The 24,213-nt window shown below is 43.0% G+C and overlaps 1 protein-coding gene across 1 annotated transcript in view; it reads left to right on the forward strand.

The window, feature by feature from the left end:
- The window catches only part of LOC145344348 (mucin-6-like), a 64,408-nt gene extending 40,574 nt beyond the window's left edge, over window positions 1-23,834 (forward strand). Inside the window, exons 9-13 of the mRNA XM_080191477.1 lie at window positions 723-908; window positions 3,066-3,305; window positions 7,984-8,140; window positions 14,114-14,254; window positions 23,515-23,834. Coding sequence (XP_080047603.1) covers window positions 723-908; window positions 3,066-3,305; window positions 7,984-8,140; window positions 14,114-14,254; window positions 23,515-23,834 — 1,044 coding nt within the window. The remainder of the gene's footprint in view (window positions 1-722; window positions 909-3,065; window positions 3,306-7,983; window positions 8,141-14,113; window positions 14,255-23,514) is intronic.
- Window positions 23,835-24,213: the final 379 nt, after the last annotated feature.

Genomic DNA, 24,213 nt, shown 5'->3' on the forward strand with positions numbered 1-24,213 from the left:
GGCTGACAAACGCCCATGTGAAGCAAACTGGAACCTGTATCAGGCCTTATAACTACAATTTCATGACGACTGTTTAAGTGTGTGCCATTCATCACAGCAGTTAATGAGAGACCCAAACAGAGGTTTTGAAAGGTAATCTGGAAAATGGACCTGTTATTTTATTGATTCAGCTGCAAGGAACAAGAACGTGCCTCTGGTATCCTCATATGGATTCTGGCAGCTCTATGCACAAAAACGCAACTCCCATCCCCCATTCAGTAAAAAATCCAGAATTTTTAAAAAGTTCAACAATGACCATGAAACCATTGTCAATTATTATAAAAACTCATCTGGTTCATCAGTATCCTTTTGGGGAAGGATATCTGCCATCCTTACCTGGTCTGCCCTACAAGTGACTCCAGATCCTTAGCAATGTGATTGACTCTTGACTGCCCTCTGGAATGGTCTAGCAAGCCACTCAGTTGAAGGGAAATTATGGATGAGCAACTAATGGTGGCCCAGCCAATGACATCTGCATCTCATAAAAGAATTTTTAAAAATCTACTTGGGTTTTAAAGCTTAGTCTGACCTAAAAATGATGTAAGATATGAGGGACATGCATTACATTTCTATCTGGACTAAACCAGCAGATAAGCAGAGAGTACTCAATATTTATAATAGTGTATACATAATACATAAAGGTATCTGAATTCAAAGAGCTAAACCATATGCTTTAATTCAAGGATGTTCTGATAGAAATGAGAGATGCAACCTACAAGATAACACCTGAAAATATGGCTGACAAATTTAACATACAAATCAATTCACTTTATGTGTCCCTTGATGTGAATATTCCTGGGGGTCACCTACTACAAATATTATGGAATAAGAATACAAATACGTTCATCCGCTTCACCAGAATGCACCAGGTAAGGAGTGGTAGTTCACAATAATTTTCTTACAGATTGACATCCATGTGCAGATCTACCAGCTTTTAGCCATAGTAAAAAATTATGAGTTAAGCCTTTCAATGCACTTCCAATGCAAATCAATCATAAATCTGTTTTTTTCTAAATATTTGTAGTTTTGCTACTCTGAAGACAGTTAGCACAGGCAAAAGCCATTATATCAAAAGCAGCTATCCAATTCATTATTTTCACTGCCCTTCTTCATAATATTGTAAATGTATACAGTTTCCTTTATAAGGAATGGCATGATGGCACAGTGGGTTAGCACTGTTGCCTCACAGCACTAGGGACCCGTGATCGATTCCCAGCTTGGGTGACTAGCTGTATGGAGTTTGCATATTCTCCCCATGTCTAGGTTTCTTCCAGATGCTCCAGTTTCCTCCCACAGTCCAAAGATATGCAGGTTAGTTTAATCGACCATGCTAAATTGCCCATTAGTGTCAGGGAATTAGTAGTGTAAATAAGTGGGGTTATGGCCTCCTTCTACACAGTAATAATTCTATTGCAGCCTTTACTATATTGAAAAAAAAACTCATTCATAAAAACTCATTTACTACATTGCGATTCTTTCAACTCTATAAAGCCTTATAAAAACATTTAAGTGCACAACCGCTTATTAAAACAAGCATTGAAATTCACTGTCCCATTTTAAAAAGGATTTGGAGATATCAGATACCACACTTTACTGTGATAATGGATGGTGGTGAAATCAGTCATGCAGCACTAATCCATGGCACATGCCAGATGAAATTCCCTCCTGGTGACATGAGCTAAAGAGACACCCCCTTGGGATCTTCAGCTCAATGATAACCTTTGAATTAATAGGCCAACTGCAAATTTTTCACACATGGTATTTAAGCATCTCAATGTTTTATTTGATTTAGTTTAAATTGTAGCCTTTCCTACTGCTCACACCCACCCACTCCCTGCCATTGATAAGACTGTGGAAGCAGGTGGAGAAAAGCCGGGAGTGTTGGAGGGGCAGGAGTGTTTTCATATTCCTGTCAATTTAAAGGGCTGCACTCCTGAGCAGGTTGTAGTTGTGTCTTCAAAACATGCTGTTAGAAGAGGGTGTGGCTTTATTGGGAATGCATCGCACTACCATGCCTTTCTAGTTCATTCACCAATAGATCTATATGGTACCTGGGAGAACATGTTCCCACTGCAGCTGATCAAAAAGGTAGGGGCAGAGCAGTCAGCATTGTACACTTTCACTTTGCTACTGACTCCAAGATTTGGATTATTAGAGATGGTTGGGAAATTGAATCAAATAAAAATCAATAATGAAGAGGTACTGTTGAGGTTAACTGACTCCAAAAGTAACATAAAAACTAGGAGCAGGAGTAGGCCATTTGGCTCTTCAGCCTGATCTGCCATTCATTATATCATAGCTGATCATTCAGCTCAGTAACCTGTTCTGGGTACTGAACTGAATGATCCCTTTAGCCTTAAAAGCTATTTCTAACTCCTTAAAAACAAACAATGTTTTGACCTTAACTGCTTTCTGTGGTCAGGAATTCACAGGGCTCACCATTCTCTGGGTGAAGATATATCTCCTCATCTCAGTCCTAAATGGTCTACCCGGTATCCTCAGACAGGGGTACTGGATACCCCTGCCATTGAGAGCATCCTTCCTGCATATACCCTTTTTAGTTCTGTTAGAATTTTATAGGTTTCTATGAGATCCCCTCCCTTATTCTTCTGTACTCCAGTGAATATAATCCTAATTGACTCAATCTCTCCTCATATCCTAGTTCCACCAAACCAGGAATCAGTTTGGTAAACCTTCGCTGCACTTATTCTACAGCAAGAATATCCTTCTCAGATAAGGAGATCAAAACTGCGCACAGTATTTCTGGTACGGTCTCACCAAGTCCCTGTGTAACAGCAGCAAGACATCTCTGCTCCTGTACTCAAATCCTTTTTGCTATGAAGGCCAATATACCATTTGCCTTCTTCATTGCCTACTGAAACTACATATTCACTTTCAGTGACAGAGATTGCACATTCACCTCTATCAATCTATAGCAAAGGAGGACAAAGGGATTGATTTTGCTGCAGTTATGTATTCGGAAATACGTATGAAAGACAAATAATAATCTTCTTGTGTATTATCAGCTTTCACTTTGTGGACTCTGTGGAAATTTCAACAGTGACATGGGTGATGATTTTATAACTCGGAGCCAATACTTAGCCTCCAATGCATTAGAATTTGCAAATACTTGGAAGGAAGATCCTTTATGTCATGATGTGACTGAAGTTATGCATCCATGTGACTTAAATCCATATCGTTTGGCCTGGGCAGAAAAACAATGCCACATAATTCACAGCAATATCTTCAAACAATGTCACAATCTGGTGAGTGTTTTTCGATAAGAATGCAATGTTGTGCATGTTGCTCAATCAGTAAATGTTTGGAGAGATCATATGCCTATTAATGCTTTTAAGCAATGTGATCTATATAATAAGCAGATGAAGTAGAAATGTTGTTCCATTGTCAGAATGAGCTTTAAAATAAATGCATTAAGAACACTGAGGAGATGAGGAGTGGAAGTAAGAGAGATTGCACCAGATCCTTTCATTTTTGTTAATTTTTGAAGTCAGTAGAGATATCAGCAAGACACTTGAAATGATGACTGCTTTCATTGTATATGCATGGCAGCCCTGAAAAGTATGCACCCTGTAATTTTTGTTTTCTATAGCCCAGTTCAAGGGTTTTCAAAATGGCATGTGGATCCATGGGACTTGGGACATCTCTGGGTGGTATTTTGGAAGAAATGTTTTATTAGTGGATTTAAGCTCTACTGCAAATATTTAAACTTGTTTTCATAATTTATAATTCAATGATTTTTCACTGTGTACATCGGTGTTAAGAAAAATAAGTTAGGAAGCTTCTGAGAGAGATTTTCATGACAGCACGATAAAAGGCTATAAGAGGGAGCCTGAAATGGGAGTTGCGCAAAAGGATAAAGGAAGGAGTAGTGCAAAATCAATGAGAGGATATTAGAGCAAATCAAAGATGAAGCAATAAAATGAACAGTAGTAACATGGATACAAAATTGACTAAGTGACAGCAAACAGAGCATAATGGTTAATGGATATTTCTCGGGCTGGAGGAATCCATGTGAGTGGCAAAAAGATAAAATGGCAAGTCTGTGAGTGAGCAGACTGAGAGTTTTGAATGTTTGTGACACCATGGGAGGTTCAGCTGTTCAGGGGGAGAAAGAAAAGGGCAAAAGCAGCAGTGATACAGGATTTGTAGAGTAATAGACACACATTTCTGTGTCTGCGAGTGTGAGTCCAGAGTAGTACATTACCTTCCTAGTGCCAGGATCAAGGATGTCATGGAACAGCTGCAGGACACTCTTCTGGGGAAGGATAAATAGCCAGTGTTTGTGATTACGTCAGCACAATGGCTTAGGTGGGTAAGGGGATCAGGTCCAAAAAGCAGATTTCAGAGACCGAGGAAGTAGATTGAAAAGAAAGACCTTTGAAGCAATAATCAAAGAGGATTTCTTCCATCCTTCATGTTGGTAAGCGTCAAAATAGGAGAATTCAGAGTTTGAATGTGTGGCTGGAGAGCTAGTGTAGGAGGGAGGACATCAGATTTGAGTCATTTGGATAGGTTCTGTGGCAGGTGTGACCTCTACAAGATGGACACCTTGCATCTTAGCAGTACTGGGACTAATGTCCATCCTAACCCTTTATGTTGTTGGGGAGGATTCAACATAGATCAAGCAGGATGGGAACCTGAGAGAGAGCTCTACTTGGAGGAAAGCAAAACTGGTAAAATGAAACAGGAAATTAGGCAGCAAAAATAAAGGCACATGAAACGTAGGTACGCATCAAATAGGATCACAATAGAGAATTAAGTTTAGAAGAAGCAGAATTAAAAGCACTCAACCAGAATGCATGTGGCATTTGCAAAATGGTTGATGATCTGAATGTACAAATTGAGGTAAATGGGTATGATTTAATTGCCATAACGGGGACATAACTATAGGATGATTGGGATTGAGAATTGAATATCCAAAGATTTAGGAGAGTTAGGCAAAAAAAAAAGGTGGGGTGGCACTCTATATAAGGAACAAGGTCAATAAATTGGTAAGAGGGGATCTTTGAACAATTCAAATTAGGAGTTGGGAAATTAAAAATATTCAACTGGGGTTATTATAACAGGAAGTGAATTAATAACACAGCTGGCCTAGAGGTATTAATTAAAATTAATAGTTTAAACACAGTAAGAAGTGATAAAATTGTTTTTTTTCACATTCTGGATTATTCCTGTTCCATGTGGGAATTCAAAGATACTTCATGGTGACCACATGTCAGAAGTGTTTCCAGCTGCTCCTGCTCAAGCTCAGGATTTCTGAGATTCGGGGGCAACTGGAGTCACTGCTGAACATCAGAAAAGGGTGACAGTTTCCTAGATCATACAGTTCAGGAGGTGGTCACTTCACTGGTAGCAAGGAATCAGGATTGTATGTGGGTGGCAACCAAAAGATTAAGAAGAGGCAGGAATCTTTAGAGTTTCTGCCATTCTCAGTGGGGGACTAATGCTTGGAGAAACATGAGTTAATCAGGGACAGCCCACAAGGATATGTTAAAGACAAATCAGATTAACCTAACTGAGTTATTTGATGAAGTAACAGAGAGGATTGATGAAGCTCATGAAACCAATGTTGTAAGTATGGAGCACAAGTCTCCTGGACCACTGTGCTCCTCGAATAATGCAGTGGGCTTGACTGCGACTTTACCAGGTCATTTTTTACAATGTAATTAGCCTCTGTCTGAAAATCAATGCAAGTCTGATTACAATATGGAAACATCAATTTCCATGTCAGTAGTGAGCGACGGTGTGCTCCAGGCTCGCTAATGAACAGGGACAAAGTGTGATAACCGTGCTGGTGGGGACAGAGGTCATTGACAGCCCTCCTGGAGGTTAAGAGCAAGAGGGGTGCCCCTTGGTCAGTTCCAGGCTCTCACTGCCCACCTGTCACTGGCCAAGCAGCCACTGCCAGAGGGGTCAGGGCCTACTGGGGGTGGAGCCAATTGGTGGTGATGTGGGAGGGGGGAAGCCGCTGCATGCTCTGCATTAAGTATCAGTAGTTGGGGGGGAAGAGGGGCTGGAGATGGGGGAGGGTGATATCGGGCTGGACATGGTGAAGCGAGTTCAGGGTGGCCATGGTGAGGGGTGGGTTCAGGGCTGGCCATGGGGTGCTGGCGATTGGGCTGGCCCAGGGGCGTGGGGAGGGGCAGCTGGGGGAGGATGGTCAAGGAAGCAACTGATCAGTATGGGGGTGGGGGTGGGTCACAGATGCCAGCAATTGACAGGATGTTGGGAAGTCAGCGATCCGGAACAGGGGCCTGGGAAGCATTTGGTAGGCCGGTGAGAGGGCCAGTGCACCTGTGCCGATCTTCCTACTGACAGGTTGGCGCATGCATAACGGTCCACTCAGCATGCTGATTCCAGCCTCTCTAGTGGGTTCAGGCTCCCCCCCGCCCACACACACACAGTTGGAGTTGGGAAAAACTCCAATTTTCCTGCCCATTGGGCACTTTGATTTTTTTTGGGGAGAATTGCCTCCAGGGATTTTCAAAATGCATTTGATAATCTGTTACTCAACAGACTAATTTAGAAAAGAGAAGCACTTGGAATCAAAGGAATGGTGGAAATGTGGGAATAGAATTGACTATGGAATAGAGACCAGAGAGGAGTGATGAATGCATGTTTGTCTATCTGGATATAAAGATACCATTGAGTTAATTGTTTTTCTTGCGAAGTATATTCATTATCTGGGCTTTAGTATGGCCTCTTTCTGGTCTATAAGATTCTGAGATTCTGAGGGAGAGAAGTTATGGTTATCACTTTCAGCTTTATCTGTAACCGCAACATGTTCTAGAGTAAGAAGTTACTCCTATATTCAACTGTTATCAATAATTTGAAAATATGTAACTGATAAAGATTGAGGAAGAGGGATTGAGGTTGGAGTATGGGTTGGGAGGGCAGGGGAGCAGGTGCAGCACAGCTAGATAGAGAAAATGAACAAATGACTTATTCATCCAACTATCCCAGATGTACAATGCAGAAAGATTGACATTAAGCTTCACGAATTTTGCACTCTATGCACAACCGAGTATTCTCTCTAGCTTCCCTGACAGTTTGTGCACAGAAGAATGGGTGCGTTTTCACCATCAAGTTGGCAAGGCAGGGCCTGATAGAGCTGGCTCCGTAAGTGCCCTGATCATGTTAAACAAAACTCTCTCCCCAACCCCCAGTCAAATACTGAAATGATATTCTCACGCCCTCCGATACCTAAGTGGAACCCCCCCTCCCCTGCAATGGGACACTCCATTGCCCCTGTCACTGCCAGCTTGATGGGCTTTACCATGGATGTTATACTTACCTTGACGCCCTGGCAGGTTCCCCTCGTGATATCATGCCGGCAAGGAAGGAATTCTTTATCTTGGTGAATATATAACAGGGGAACCATATGTTAATTTATTAAAATGAATTTAAATGAGGTTCCCACCCTTTCTTAACGGATTAAAATAGCTAGAATTAAGTTGGCAACTTCTAGCAGTTCTGTCACTGCTACATTAGGCTGCCAGAATATAAAGTGAGGGCAACTTGTCATGATTCAACATCAAATTTGATTTGATGATGCTGAAATGGACAGAGGAGTGAATGTAATGGAAGCAAGGGACAAAATGTTTGGATGACAGAATTTTCTGCTCTGACACCAAAAGAGTTGATGGAAAATACTTTCCTGCTGCCATTTAAAGCTTCAGCTGCATGTCGTCATTTAAAACCCTCATGGGGCAATATTTGCCTGGAGGCAGTTCTTCCTGCCTCTGATAGCTGCCAGCCAATCTGACTTCCCATCCGCCTTCTGTAAAATTGCTGCTGGATGGAGGTAGGCAAAGGGGCCATAAAACTCTGCTTAAACATATTTTATACTTGCCTAATGTGTAGTGGCAGTTGAGATTCTTCACAGATTAAAAGTACACTACTTTCCTTTCTCTTTGCTAACAGGTTTATCGAGTACCATATTATGAAAGCTGTGTACAGACCACATGCAGTTGTGATATATTTGGAGACTGTGACTGTCTGTGTGGTGCTATTGCAGTCTATGCTAAAGCCTGCTTAGATGCTGGTGTCTGCATTAACTGGCGAATTCTTGACTTTTGCCGTAAGTTTTTTCATTTTGAAAGGTGAATTCTTAACACTGCAAACAAAACCTCTGGGAAATTCCTCAGGAATTTGCTGAAACTTCAGTAGAAACTTTGCATTAAGTCCATTTTGGTTGATCAGCAAAATCCTTGTGGAAATTTCCACTATACATTTTTTTTGAGCTCATGTTACATCAAATGATCAAATAATGACTGTGTGTGTAATGGGTGGATGTGGATAGCTGGTTTGAGACCCTATTGACTCTCAGTGTCTCCTTCCTTCCCCCAAACAAGCCCACATTTCCCCCTTTCCATATTCGAGAATGACATACCATATGGAGCCAATCGACATAGCAGTTATTCTTACGCCTGCTTTTTCTGCTGAGGAGGAGGAGGAGAAATTGCGAGCATGGCGAGGGCAGCCCAGACGGCAGGCTGCAGCAGGAGGAGACGGAGGAGCCAGAAGCCGATTCCACACACGAATGCCATTCGAACAGCTGTCAGACAGTCTGTGCTGCTGAAGTCTCCGGCTCCGCAAGGAGACAATGCGGCACCTGTGCCACCTACTGCAATACTCTGGCTCAGATCTTCAGGTCGTCATTGGTCTCTGGTGTAGTCCCGGAGGATTGGAGGATAGCGAATGTTGTCCCATTGTTTAAGAAGGGGAACAGAGACTTTGCCGGGAATTATAGACCGGTGAGTCTTACTTCTGTTGTGGGCAAGGTTTTAGAAAAAATTATTAGGGATAGGATTTATAGTTATTTGGAGTGTAATGAATTGATTAGAAATAGTCAGCATGGTTTTGTAGCGGGTAGGTCGTGCCTTACTAACCTTATTGAGTTTTTTGAGAAGGTGACCAAAGAGGTGGATGGGGGCAAGGCAGTTGACGTGGTATACATGGATTTTAGTAAGGCGTTCGATAAGGTTCACCATGGTAGGCTTCTGCAGAAAATGCAGATGTATGGGATTGTGGGTAATCTAGGAAGTTGGATCAGGAATTGGCTATCAGATAGGAGACAGAGGGTGGTGGTGGATGGTAAATATTCATCATGGAGTACAGTTACGAGTGGTGTGCCTCAGGGATCTGTTTTGGGGCCACTGTTGTTTGTAATTTTTATTAATGATCTGGATGAGGGTATAGTTGGGTGGATTAGTAAATTTGCTGATGACACCAAAGTTGGAGGTGTGGTAGATTGTGAGGAAGGGTGTCATAGTCTGCAGGGAGACTTAGATAGGTTGCAGAGCTGGGCCGAGAGGTGGCGGATGGAATTTAATGCGGAGAAGTGTGAGGTAATTCACTTTGGTAGGAACAACAGATGTGTCGAGTATAGGGCTAACGGGAGGACTTTGAATAGTGTGGATGAACAGAGGGATCTAGGTGTGTGTGTACATAGATCCCTGAAAGTTGGGAATCAAGTAGATAAGGTTGTTAAGAAGGCGTACGGTGTCTTGGCGTTTATTGGTAGGGGGATTGAATTTAGGAGTCGCAGTGTAATGTTGCAACTGTACACTACTCTAGTGCGGCCGCACTTGGAGTACTGTGTGCAGTTCTGGTCCCCGCATTACAAGAAGGATGTGGAGGCGTTGGAGAGGGTGCAGAGGAGGTTTACTAGGATGTTGCCTGGTATGGTGGGGAGGTCCTATGAGGAGAGACTGAGGGATTTAGGGTTGTTTTCGTTGGAAAGAAGGCGGCTAAGAGGGGATCTTATTGAAACATATAAGATAATTAGAGGTTTAGATAGGGTGGATAGTGATAGCCTTTTTCCTCGGATGGAGAAAGCTAGCACGAGGGGGCATGGCTTTAAATTAAGGGGGGGTAGCTACAGGACGGATGTCAGGGGTAGGTTCTTTACCCAGCGGGTGGTGAGGGATTGGAATGCCCTGCCTGCTGCAGTTGTAAATGCGTCTAGTTTGGGGGCGTTTAAGAGATCTCTGGATAGGTTTATGGACGAAAAGGGATTGGTATAGGCTAGTGGGTCATTGTTTTTGTAACTGGTCGGCGCAACATCGTGGGCCGAAGGGCCTGTTCTGCGCTGTAATGTTCTATGTTCTATGTTCTATGTATTTGTCACCTCGGGGCACAGTGCCCTCTCTCAGTAGCAGTGAAGGGGTGCCACTTGATCATCGTGCAGCTAGTGTGTGATCACCCTATGTGAGTGGCACAGACTTGGAGGGCCGAAGGGCCTGTATCCTGTGCTGTACTGTTCTTCGTTCTTTGTCTTCTTAAATAAAGGCACAACATTTGCCATCCTCCAATCCTCAGGCACCTCATCTGTGGCTGTTGATTATTCAAGTATCTCTGCTAGGGGACCTGCAATTTCCTCCCTAGCCACTCACAATATCCTAGGCTACACTTCATCAGATCCCATTCATTTGTCTACCTTAATGTACTTTAAGACTTCCAACACCACCTCTTTTGTAATATGTACACTCCTCAAGACATCACTATTTATTTCCCCAAGTTCCCGAATATCTGTGCCTTTCTCAATGGCGACATGCTGGCAGTGGTTAGCACTGCTGTTTCACAGTGCCAGGGACCCAGGTTCAATTTCGGCCTCGAGTGACTATCTGTGTGGAGTTTGCATATTCTCCCTGTGTCTACATGGGTTTCCTCCAGGTGCTACGGTTTCCTCCCACAGTCCAAAAATGTGTGGCTTAAGTTGATTTGGCCATGCTAAATTGCCCTTTCGTGACTGAAGATGTGTAGGTTCGGGGGATTAGTAGGGTGAATGCATAGGGTTGCAGGTTAGGGGCTGGGTGAGATTGTTGTTGGTGCAGTCTTGATGGGCCGAATGGCCTCCTTTTGCACTGTAAAGACTCTATGATTCCAGCAGGTAATACTGATGAGAAATATTCATTTAGGAAATCACCCATCTCTTCTGACTCCACACATAGATGACCTTGTTGACCTTAAGATGCTCTCCCTCATTACTCTTTTGGCCTTTATGTATTTGCAAAAGCTCTATGGATTCTCCTTTGCCTTACCTGCCAAAGAAATCTCATATCCCTTTTTGCCCTCCTGGTTTCTTTCTTAACTCTACCCCGGCAGCCTCTATTCTCTTCACGGGGTTCACTTGCTCCCAGCTGCTTATGCATGTCATATACTGCCTACTTCTTCTTGAACAGGGCCTGTCCTGGGTCCCTACTTCCACCAGCTAAAACTAACTGTGGTTTATTCCATCAACCTAGGTGATACACCTTCAACCGTGCCATCTTCGTGACTTACAATTCTCTAATTTTATGTGGTCTAATATTATGTTTAGGCGTGTCCACAGCATGTACAGCAGAGGTGAGAGTGATCAGCTGTATTCTACGCCCCATCGTCTGTGATGCCCTTGATGGCCATCTCCTGCAGTGCAAGGACTGGCTGGGTCCCAGCCTGGCTTTCTGGTGTCACGGACATACCCATGCCACACTGTTCATCCTGCTGCCTTTGAGATGCACTGGAGTCAGAAAGGGGGAGTCAGAAGGCGTAGTGACAGCCGCAGTATCCCGGGTGGAAGGCCTCGGCGAGAGCTGCAGCCCTTTGTCCTCCCTTGGGGTCCAGTAGGCCCATGGGCCACCCAGTAGGATGGCAGAGATTCTGGACTGAGCTCCAGAAGCTCCAGCGTCATTTCGTCCCACCAGTCCTGGATGTCCACCTGCATTCACATCACGATGGGTGAATCCTCACCGATGGCCCTGAGCCTGGGGCCACCTGTCGATGGCAGAGCAGCAGCCCTCTGAGACTGGACCACATTCTGCAGCCACTCAGCCATGTCTCACTGTGAGTGGGCCACTCTTTGAAGGGCTCCGGCCATAGCCTGCTGTGTCTCTAACACTAAGATGGGTGGAACAGCAACGTGTGCAGAGGACGCTGAAAGTCTGCAAAGGGATGTAGATAATCTAAGTGAGTGGGCAGGGGACTGGCAGATGGAGTATAATGTTGGTAAATATGAGGTCATCCATTTTGGAATAACAGCAAATGGACTATTATTTAAATGATAAAAAATTGCAGTATGCTGCTGTGCAGACGGAGTTGGGTGTCCTTGTACAGGAATCTCAAGGAGTTGGTTTGCAGGTGCAGCAGGTAATTAAGGCGGCAAATGGAATTTTATCCTTCATTGCTAGAGGGATGGAGTTTAAAAACAGCAAGGTTACATTTCAGCTCTATAAGGTGCTGGTGAGACCAAACCTGGAGTACTGTGTACAGTTTTCGTCTCCTTATTTGAGAAAGGATATACTGGCACTGGAAGGGGGTGCAGAGGAGATTCACTAGGTTGATTCCAGAGTTGAGAGAGTTGGCTTATGAGGAGAGACTGAGTGGACTGGGGCTATACTCATTGGAATTCAGAAGAATGAGGGGAGATCTTATAGAAACACATAAGATAATGAAGGAAATAAATAAGATAGATGGAGGGAAGTTGTTTCCACTGGCAGGTGAAGCTAGAACTAGGGGGCATAGCCTCAAAATAAGGACTGAGTTGAGGAAGAACTGCTTCACACAAAAGGTTGTGAATCTGTGGAATTCTCTGCCCAGTGAACAGTTGAGGCTACCTCATTGAATGTTTTTAAGGCAAGAAAAAATAAATTTTTGAACAGTAAAGGAATTAAAGGCTATGGTGCAGGTAAGTGGAGCTGAGTCCACGAAAAGATCAGTCATGATCTTATTGAATGGCAGAACAGACTCAAGGGGCCAGATGGCCTATTCCTGCTCCTAGTTCTCATATTCTTATGTAACCCAGGTCTCTGGTGCTGTGAGGCAGCAGTGCTAATCACTGCCACTGTTCCACCCCAGAACAACTGAACAACTTTTAATTTTTTTTTTCTCTTCAGGGGCCTAGGTCTTTATCTGATGCTGGGCCATTCCAGCACTTTTGTAGCCATGCCACTGCATTTAGTTGTTCTGGGGCAGCACAGTGGCATAGTGATTAGCACTGCTGTCTCACAGTGCCAGAGACCGCATCCTGAAATTGCATAGTGGATAGTGGTTAGCACGACTGCCTCACAGCATCACACACCATGTCCAGAAATTGAGAAATCCTGACGTAGGATGTGGCAGCATCCCCCAGCCTTTTACCTCTTTTACCAGTTGACCTTGTTAGAGTTGCAAATAGTCTCCACCCTCTCCCCAGCTCCAAAATATCCTGGCAAATTCACCTTCCATACTAATTTGGAGCTCTTTCAGTGGACTCCCACTGTAATTATTCTGAATTATATTCAATGAATGGGATTTTTAAGCCTGGTTTTCTTTTTGAACAGGAAGATAGCAAGTAAGCCAGGCTGAAACAATTGGCATTCATTACTTGGTAAGCCATTACTAGAATCCACAGGTAGAGGTATGTTCTGTTATTGTAATACCATTAAGTGTCCTGTGTCAGATGCAGTCTTGAGGCAGTCTTCTTTTACCTGGGAAATTATTGTGATTTATGCCACATAATGCAAGCTAACCAGTAGTCAAATTCTAACATAGGCACAGCTTTGTCAATCTTGTGTAAGTCATAACCACGCTCAATATGTAAGAAATAGGGTTCTTTCAAAGTTCCACTGTGGATATTTTGAGTTCATTGAGTAGCATTGCAAGAATATGCAAAATACATTACAGATGCACTGTTTTCGACAATGCCCTGTTATGAGCAATTATTTATCTATCTCAGTTCTGATTGCCAGCTTACCTCTGAATTTGCTATTTTTCAATCAAATAAACTGATTTACCTATATTCATGGCTACCCACTCAGCTTTAAACAAATCCAGGTACAAGTCCATCTCTTCAGTACAAACACACCTCACGCATCTGCGCCTCAGACACAGACATAACCCATACACCCAAGTGAATAGTGCACAAATATTCAGAAAAACACCTTTCACAAAAATATATAACACGGCACTAGGGAAAAAAAGGATAGAATGAAAAGTAAAATCCCTTCCAGAGAAACATAAACCTCTAATAGTTATGCTAATATTTTGATGTGATTTAAGGACATTATATTTGATGCACTGTTATTTCTTTCAGCTGTGTACTGTGATTACTACGACACCCATCCACCAAAACATAATAGCTCTGAGTTTACTGAGAATGGTGATTATCCAAGTCATTATCAGCCTTGCTCATGTCCTGATAATTTGTGGGCGTTCCCAAAGAACAACATAGAAGGTGAGTGAAGATGGTAGAAATATGGACTTGTAATCTAGAGGCCCAAAGTAATGGCCTAGAGCCACAGTTCAAATCCCACCAGGGCAGCTGTGGAACTTTAAATTAAATTGATTAATAAATCTGGAATTTAACACAATTCATTCATAGTTATCATAAAACTATTAAATTATTTTAATAACCTATCTGATTCACAAATTCCTTTCATGACCTTCCTAGGATCTCCACTGGTTTGTGGTGGACAGACTTGTGTGCTCCAGTGATCCCTTGAGTGATGCCATCTGGAACTCCTTGCTCCTGTTGGGCTCACTCATGGTGGCAAGGTCAGAAAAAAGTGCCAGACAAATTGCATTCCAATGTTTTCTCAATGGCTGAACAAGTAGAGGAAAATCGTGCATCTAACTGACTGCAAAAGCAGAAGAAGGTGACAGTGGCAAGATTATTGTGTTCAACATATCACTGAAATCTGACTATCAATCTGTCAAGATTAAGTGCATGGTGAAAGCACCCCAATGTCCCCATGTTGAGTAAAATCATGGACAGACTTCTACCAGGATCCATTTGCCAGGTCCTGAGCAGAGGGAAAATATGCTGATGGGACACAGCTATGAATTTGGAAGTCCTGAGTCAAGATTCCTCACACAGGCAATGGATGCATACAACTGTTGGTTGGACTCCTATATTAGACAGAGGTGTCTTTGTGCAGCAGTACCTGTATCTGATCAATCCTCTCCCAGATACCCTCTGTACACCTCAAATGGGGAGGCAGGTGCGGAGGAGCTAAAAAATGTGCCCTAAAAATAGGCAGTCCCACTTTCTGGAAAACCACACCATGCTGGATCATCTTTTTTGGTCACAGAAAGAAAACTTAAAACTTTGGAATCTGGAACACTTATGGATAATTGCCAGAAGAAGAATTGCAATTGTATAACCTGGACTGTCAAGACTTCAAATTGACAATGCTGCCTTAATGAGACCTGCCTTCCTGGGTAGAGGTAGCTGAAGGAATAAACAGGGGAATATACACTTTCTATTTGTAAGCCACTCTTGTGTCCTCAAAGTTATGTTTTAACATGTGAAATAGGATTTCGGATGTACTGCCAGAACTCTCCAATCATGTAAATGAAAGCTCAGCAGTAATCAACATGCCACCATCACCTGATGTCATATCCTGCCTTGACACTGATGAAGATGTGCTTGAGTTCTTGAGCAACTCAAGAACTCTTGAGGAATTCCACAAACAATGCTTCCATTGCATCCTTCAGATTCAGTGTCAAACAAATGCTAAGTTTAAAGTTTGTTTATTAGTATCATAAGTAGGCTTACATCAGCATTGCAATGAAGTTACTGTGAAAGTCTATTGCCGCCACATTCTGGCACCTGTACGGGTACTCTGACGGAGAATTTAGCATGGCCAATGCACCTAACCAGCACATCTTTCGGACTGTGGGAGGAAACTGGAGCACCCGGAGGAAACCCTCCCAGCCACAAGGAGAATGTGCAGACTCCACACAGATAGTGACCCAAGCCGGGAATTAAACCCAGGTCCATCTGCTATGAGTCCTATGCCCCTGTGTTGCCCCGTTGCCACTGTGCTGCCCTAGTATCCTTCTGGAAGGCAGCTTCACAAACATTCAAAACATTTGCAAAATCACCTTTGATAGATTGAACATAGAGTCCAGATGCATTTTCCCACCAGGTTCTGTTTTCTCAACACTCAAATGGCCGGTGTTCCAGGGGAGGAAGAAGAAAATCATTCAAAGGCACTCTGAAGCTCTCCTTGAAGACCAGCAACGTTGATATTAATAACTGGGAGAAACATTCTATAAAACATTCAATAGGCTGAGATCATAGCACCATTACATGTCTGAGTGTTATTAGTCCGAGATTGCAGCATCATAACAGACGTGTGTTTTCATTTGATGTCACTGCACTAATGTGTGAGGTGGATTTTCTTTCCCCTCCACTGTTGGGATCTTCCAGACTTCCAGAATGGCTTGCTACATCCACCATGGTGGGTTTTCCTGCAGCAGGGCCCGAAAATTCTGGCCACGGTCTTAAGAGTTCTAAGTGCAAGAACATCACAGCATCATTATGTGTTTCAGTATTTTTAATGTGATAATATCACTGCACTATTTTGAGTCCAAATGTTCTGAGTATGGTAATATCATCAAGACTTGCAGCAGCTGCAGTATTTTGCTTTGATCTATAGTTCCCTGGTTTCCCTCTGTCACTCTTTTTAAAGAGCAGGGTGATGTCAGCCAATTTCCAGTCCAGGGGTATGACTCCTGAATCTAGGGAACTCTGAAAAATTATGGTTAGTGCACCATCAATGTGTTTGCTTACCTTCTTTAACATGCATGGATAGAAACCACCAGGCCCTGGGGATTTGTCATTCTTCAGTTTCAATAGTTTCCTCATTATTGATGATTCACTTAAGCTAATTCTATTTAGACTCTGTCCCTGATCCTCTGCTTGTTTCTTTGGGACTTCTGGCAGCTATCCTCCCTTTCTATCGTGAATACTGAAGCAAAATACTTGTTCAGCAAGTCTGCCATTTCCCCATGCTCATTGACAGCATTCCCACCCACTGTTTTTAACCATTCATTTCCCCTTTATATAACTATAAAATCTCTTAATGTCATTTATGTACCTCGCAAGTTTCCCTTCATAATCCTGTTTTGCTTATAAGCCACTTTGTGGCCTTTTGTTGGTTTTTGTATTTGTCTCATTCTGTGAGATCTGTACTATTATCTGCATTCTTATAAGCTCTTTCTTTTAATTTTATGCTGTCCCTTACATCTTTGGAAGTCCGTGGCTGTATTTTGTGAGTTGGAGCTTTACCTTCTCATGGACACAAACTGCTTCCGGATAGCATTAAATGTTTCTTTGAATACTGTCCACTGTTCCTCAGTTGTTCTATCTATAAACATAGTTTCCCAATCTATTGTGCACAGTCCCTTGCCTTGTCCCATTAAAGTCCACCTCGCTTAAATCCAAATGTGTCCGATTTTCGCTTATCTTTTTCAAACGCTACACTAAACTCAATTTTGTTATGATCACTGTTTGACATGGGGCCAAATCTAAAGGGCAGTGCTGGTAGATTGTGTCTGGCATAGGTGATGAGCAAATCAACAAGAGGGAAAAACTTACTTGATTTCATGTTCACAAATCTGCCCATTGTAAATGCATCTGTCCATTGGTATTGGTAAAGAGTGACCACCACACCATCCTTGCAGAGATGAGTTCTGCCTTCACGTTGAAGATACCCTTCACTGTATTGTGTGGCACTTCCACCATTCTAAATAGGATAGATTTCAAATAGATCTAGCAACTCAAGATTGGGCTGTGGCCATCAGAGCAGCAGAAATTGTGTAGGGCCACTATGTGTAACCTCATGGCTTAGTACATCTCGCACCCTACCATTACCAAATACACTGGTTCAATGAAAAGTACGGGAGAGCATACCAGGAGCAGCACTAGGCAAATCTAGAGATGAAGTGTCAACCTGGTAAAGCTGCTTGCGTGCCACACAGCGTATGCAGCATTCAGTAGACAAAGCCAGGTCAGATCTAAGCTCTGCAACCCTGCTGCATCCATCGTGAATGATGGTGAACAATTAAACAGCTCACTGGAGGAGAAAGCTCCACAAATATCCTCATCTGCAATGATAGGGAGCCAAGATCGTAAGTGCAAAAGGTAAGGCTGAAGCATTTGCAACAGTCTTCAGTCAGAAATGGCAAGTGCATCTCAGCCTCCTTCTGAAATCCCCAGCATCACAAAATCACAAATGCCAGCCTTCAGCCAATTTGATTCACTTCACATGATATTAAGAAATTTCAGAAGGCACTGGATACTGTGCTGACATTATTCCGATGCAACACTGAAGACTTGTGCTCCAGAACTTGTGGTGCTTGTGGCCAATGTGCTCCAGCACAACTAAAATGCTGCATCTATCCAGCAGTATGGAAAATTGCCCAGATTTGTACTATACACAAGAAACAGGACAAATCCAACCCAGCCACTTACTGCCCTATCAGTCTACTTTTAATCATAAGTAAAGTGATGCAAGTACTATCAACTGGCACTTGCACAGCAAAACTTGCTCACTATGCTCAGTTTGGGTTCCAGCAGGGCCACCCAGCTGCTGTCCTCATTACAGCTTTGGTTCATGCATGGACAAAAGAGCTGAATTCTAGAGGTCACATGAGAGTGACTGCCCTTGTCATCAAGGCAGCATTTAACTGTGGCACAAGAGCAAGCAAACTTGGAGCCAGTGAGAATTAGTGGGAAACCTCTTTGTTGATTGGAGTTATACCTTGCACAAAGGAAGACATTTGTAATTGTTGGAGTCAACCATCTCAGTTCCAGGACATTATTGCAGGACTGCAGGAGTTCCTCAGGATAGGTCCAACTATCTACAGCTGCTTCATCAACAACCTTCCTTTCATCATAAGGTCAAAATTAGGGACATTTGCTGAAGACGGCATAATGTTCAACATCATTCATAATTTCACAGATACTGAAGCAGTCTGGATCCAAATGTATCAAAACCTGCATAATATCCAGGCTTGGATTGACAAGTAGCTAGTAATATTCACACTGCACCTGTGCCAGGCAATGATCATCTCCAACAACAGAGAATCCAAACGTTGCCCTAGATTTACCACAGCTGAATCCCCGCTATCACCATCCTGGAAGTTACCATTGACCAGAAACTGGACTAACCATATAAATACTATGGCTACAAGACCAGGTTGGAGCTAGGAATCCTGCAGTGAGTAACTCCCCTTGTGGCCCCGACAAAGCTTGTCCATTATCTATAAGTCAGAAGTCAGGAGTGTGATGGAATACTCTCCATTCAGCCAGCACCTTCCAAACCCACAACCAGTATCATCTAGCAGGACAAGGGCAGCAAATACATAGAAATACCACCATCTGCAAGTTCCTGTCTACACCACCACTATGCTGACTTGGAAATATGTTGTTGTTCCTTAACTGTCATTGGGTCATAACCCTGGAATTCACTCCCAAATAGCATTGTGGGTGTATCAATGCTCAATGGGAATTTCGGATACTAGAATTGCTGTCTTAGCCAATGACACCCATATACTGCCTGCCAGAGGTAGTAGGAGATGTGGGTGCAATTTTGTCTTTTAAAAAGCATTTAGACAGTTACATGGGTAAGATGGGTATAGAGAGATATGGGCCAAATGCGGGCAATTGGGATTAGTTTAAGGTTTAAAAAAAAAGGTTGGCATGGACAAGTTGGGCCAAAGGGCTTGTTTCCATGCTGTAAACCTCTATGACTCTATGACTTGTTTCAATAAAGCTGGGTGGAAGGGGGAGCTGTGAGGAGGATATAGGGCAGGCTTAGTCTGTGGGCATGTGTATGGCAGATGCAGTATAATATGGATAAGTATAAGGTTATCCTCACTGGTAGCAATAATAGGAAGACAGATTATGACATGAATAACTCTAAATTGAGAGAGGTGGATACTCAGCCAGACCTTGGAATCCTCATGCATCAGTCACTGAAATAATATTTTGGCTTTCATAGTTTGAGGATTTGAGTATAGGGATAGGAATGTTATGCTGCAATTGCACAGGGCATTGGTGAAGCCACACCTGGAGTATTATGTACAACTTTGGAGTCCTTGTCGAAGAAAGGATGTCCTTGCTGTAGGGGGAGTACAGCGAGGTTTACCAGCCTGATTCCTAGGATGGTAGGTCTGTCATATGAGGAGAGACTAAATCAGTTAGGATTATATTGACTGGAGTTCAGAAGAGAGAAGTGCGGCACAGTAGTTAGCACTGCTGCCTTACAGCGCCACGGGCCCAGTTGCAATTCCAGCCTTGGCTCCACTGTGTGGAGTTTGCACATTCTCCCCGTGACTGTGTGGGTTTCCTCTGGATGCTACAGTTTCCTCGTACACTCCAAAGATGTGCAGGTTAGGCTGACTGGCCATGTTAAATTGCCCCTTAGTATCAGGGGGATTTGCAGGGCAAATACATGAGGATGCGGGGATAGGGCCTGGATAGGGTTGTTGGTGCAGACTCAATGGGCCAAATGGCCTCCTTCTGCTCGCCAGGGATTCTTTAATTCTATCCTATGAATAAGAGGGGATCTCATAGAGACTTATAAAATTCTAACAGGATTAGACCGGGTAGATTCAGAAAGAATGTTCCTGATGGCGGGAGAGTCCAGATGTCATAGTTTAGGATAAGGGGTAAACTTTTTAGAACTGAGGTGAGGAGAAATTTCTTTACCCACAGAGTGGTGAATGTGTGGCATTCACTTCCACAGAATGCAGTTGAGGCCAAAATGTTGTCTGATTTAGAGAAGAAATTAGATATAGCTCTTGGGGATAAAGGGATATGGGGAGGACAGGAATCAGGATGTTGAATTTGATGATCAACTGCGATCAAATTAAATGGCAGAGCAGGGCCAAGTGGCCTACTCTTTATTCTAGTATCTATGTTTCTATAATCAGCTATAATATATCACTATAATATATCTCAAATTACCAGTGTCTCCAATTTGCAAATTTAACCATGACAGGTTAATTGTTGAGAAAATGTTTCCTCTTCTGGGAAAGTCTGGATCAGAAGGCATAATCTCAGAGTAAGGAGTGGCCTACTTAAGACAGAGATAAGGATGAATTTCTTTCAGTAGTGAATTTGTGAAATTCTTTATCACAGTAAAGGTTGCATCAATAAATATGTTCAAGGCTGAGATGGCCAAAAAAGTAATCAGTAAGGGAATCAAGGGTTATGGAGATGAGGTGTGAAAGAACAGTTGAGGATTATATTAGATCAGTCATGATCTCATTGATTAGCGGAGCATACTAGATGGGCTGAAAGGCCTACTTCTGCACCCCTCCTTATGGTCTTGAGATCTTATGGGATGTCATGCAACATCTCTAGCTTGTTGAGCTTGGTACTCACTGCATGCACTACACACATGTTCTTTAATATCATTGCTCATGTTTGAGAAGAAGAGCACTTCTCTTGCCATCCTCAGGCTTGATTCAATTCCTTGATGGTTTGCATTGATGTTCTTTAGCACATCTCCTTGGGGATAATGGCTAATTCTTTGAGACAAGACGTTGTCTTGGGCTGTCAATTCATCCTGTTATGCCCATATATTCTTGTGACCGCAGGTGTGTCCTTGATGTGCTCAGGCTATCCTTTCATCATTACTGCTTGCAGCACTTCGACAATTGTATCTTGTTGGGCAGTTTGCTGATTTAAACATGGCAATTGTCTGTCACATTCAGTGGACGGAATTCTCCTCTCCAGGTCTAAGTGACAAGGCAAGGTGGGAATGGAAGTATTTCCTGTTGCAAAGGCCAATGGGAAACATGCCATACTTTTCATACCCAGCATAATTAATTATGTATCTGGTAGTTTTGCATCATCTTCCATGTTGGGGCAGGCTTGATGGTGCCTACCTTCATATACTGTTCTGGGATATCATAGAATCACTACAGTGCAGAAGGAAGGCATTTAACCTGTTGAGTCTGCAACAACATTCTTACTGAGCATTTTAACTAGGCTCACTCCATTCCCAGAACTCCTTGCTAATCCGCCTAAATGACACATCTTTATGACACGAAAGAGCAATTTAGCATGGCCAATCCACCATTGTAAGTTGGCATTTGGGGTGCAGACTGCCGTTTTAAGAGTGCAGGCCAGGTTACCCCTAGGTAGTTAGTTCCTCTCAGCATGGGATCCTTTGGGCAGTCTTAGACCTGATTGTGAATGAGCAACGAGACAAACTGGCTGATAAGACTTACCAGGAATTGTGTGATGTATTAAAAGCTCATTTAACACCGAAGCCGTAAACGATTGCTGAACATTTTCGATTCTACAAATGAGAAAACTCGAAGAGAAGTCCATCGGGCAACTCGTAGCAACTCTGAAAAGACTTGCTGAGTGCTGTGAGTTCGGAAAAGTACTCCACGATGCTTTATGGAACTGGCTGATTTGTGGCCCCTGCCATGAAGCCATTCAGCAGAAGTTATTTGGGCTGAAAATAATTTACAGTTTGTCTGCATTAGAGGTCACAAAGTCCATGGAATTAGCTGCTACAGAAGCAGCACAATTGAGTGTCAGCATCTGATACACAAGGTAACAGAAATCCTTCAGGTTTTGGTACTGCAAATGGAATGTTGCCAATGTGGCAGGACAGGCTACAAGGAATCGAATTACTGGACCCAATGTGCAAGCAAGTTGGTCACAATGCTGGGAGCAAATAAGTCCAGAGAGAAGGACAAAAAAGGTCCATGTTGTCAGCCATGAGGAGGATAGAGTCAGCCACTGGAAATAGACAGTCCAGAGAAATGAGAGCTCAGACTGAATACTCTGTTGGTACAAGGTGAAGTCGATCGGTTTTGAGTTCTCCCCATACTGGAAAGGAAAACTGTGAAAATGGAAGTTGATACGTGGGAGCGGCTTTGCGCTTGATATCCGAATCCGGATACGGGCAGAAGTTAAAAGTCCTGCCATTAAAGCCTGCAAAGATCACATTACAAACGTATGCAGAGCAAGTAGTTCCTGTGTTATGCACTGCTGAAGGTACAGCTGAGGGACCAATATGCAGAATTACCACTATATGTGGTGAAAGGCGACTACCTGCATGGTTTAGACACTCCTGGTTACAGATGTTGAAATTGAACTGGGGCATGGTAAATGGGCTGGCAGATTCGAACACTAGGTTGGTTACAAGATATGTTAGAAAAATATAAAGACGTCTTTCAGGAACCCTTGGAGAAATGAAGAGTATTAAGGATAAGTTACAGATGAAGCTGGATGCCTGTCCAAGAAGTTTAAAAGCACATCCAGTACTATATGTTATTAGGCCTAAGCTGGTGGATCCGGGGGCTTTGGAATGGCCTACCTCAATTTTTCCAGTCATGAAATCAGGTTGAATTGTGTGACTCTATGGGGATTTTAAAGTCACAGTAGATCCAGTCCTGTATGCGGACCAATACCCACTTCCTTTCATAGAAGACCTATTCACTGACCTGGCAAGGTGGAAAGAAATTCTCCAAAATAGCTGAATCGCAGGCCTAAATGAAGATGGGATGGTGAAGGATTCCTAGCCACTGTTCATGACAGTCACACACAGGCGTCTGTTCTGCTATAAGCAGCTTGCCTTTGGCATTACATCAGCATTAGCTCTATTCTAGAAGACTATGGACCAAATCTTGACTGGGTGACAGGAGTCCAAAGTTACCTGCATGATATTTTGGTTACAGGTTCAACAGAGCAGGAGTTTTTGAAGAACTTGGATAATACTGTAAAGAGGTTGCAGGAGCATGGCCTACAAGTCAAGAGAGAGAAATCTGAGTTCTTCAAGAACTCAGTTGAGTACCTGGGCCATTTACTTGATGATGATGGGTTGCAAAAGCCACTTAAGAAGATGGAGTCTATCATGAAGGCCCCAACACCAGACAATGTGTCCCAATTGAAGTTGTTTATCAGACTTGTTCATTACTATGGCAAGTTCATTCCAGAACAGGCGACAATATTGAAACCGATGTACCTGTTGATAGGGAAAGGACATCTATGCAAATGAGCAAAAGAATGTGAGGAGGCCTACCTGGCAATAAAGCAGGCTTTGAAGAGATTGGAAGTGTTAGCTCATTTCAACCTAAAGTTATCGCTGTAGCTTGCATGTGATGCTTTGCTGTATGGGATTGGGCCTGTGCTGTCCCATATTATGCCAAACAGGGAGGAAAGGTCCATCACATTCACTTCAAGATCATTTTTGACAAAGGTTGAGGAAACGTATGCTCAGGTGGAAAAAGAAGACTTGAACATTGTCTTTGGTGTCAAAAATTTTATCACTTCCTATATAGTAGGCATTTTGTACTTCTAACAGACATTGACCGTTGACATCCATTTTAGGAATATACACTGGAATGACGCCCATGATGGCAGCTTGATTGCAAAAG

Source organism: Carcharhinus amblyrhynchos, chromosome 6 (assembly GCF_965287045.1).
Source record: "Carcharhinus amblyrhynchos chromosome 6, sCarAmb.v2.hapA, whole genome shotgun sequence".
Classification (NCBI taxonomy): domain Eukaryota; kingdom Metazoa; phylum Chordata; class Chondrichthyes; order Carcharhiniformes; family Carcharhinidae; genus Carcharhinus; species Carcharhinus amblyrhynchos.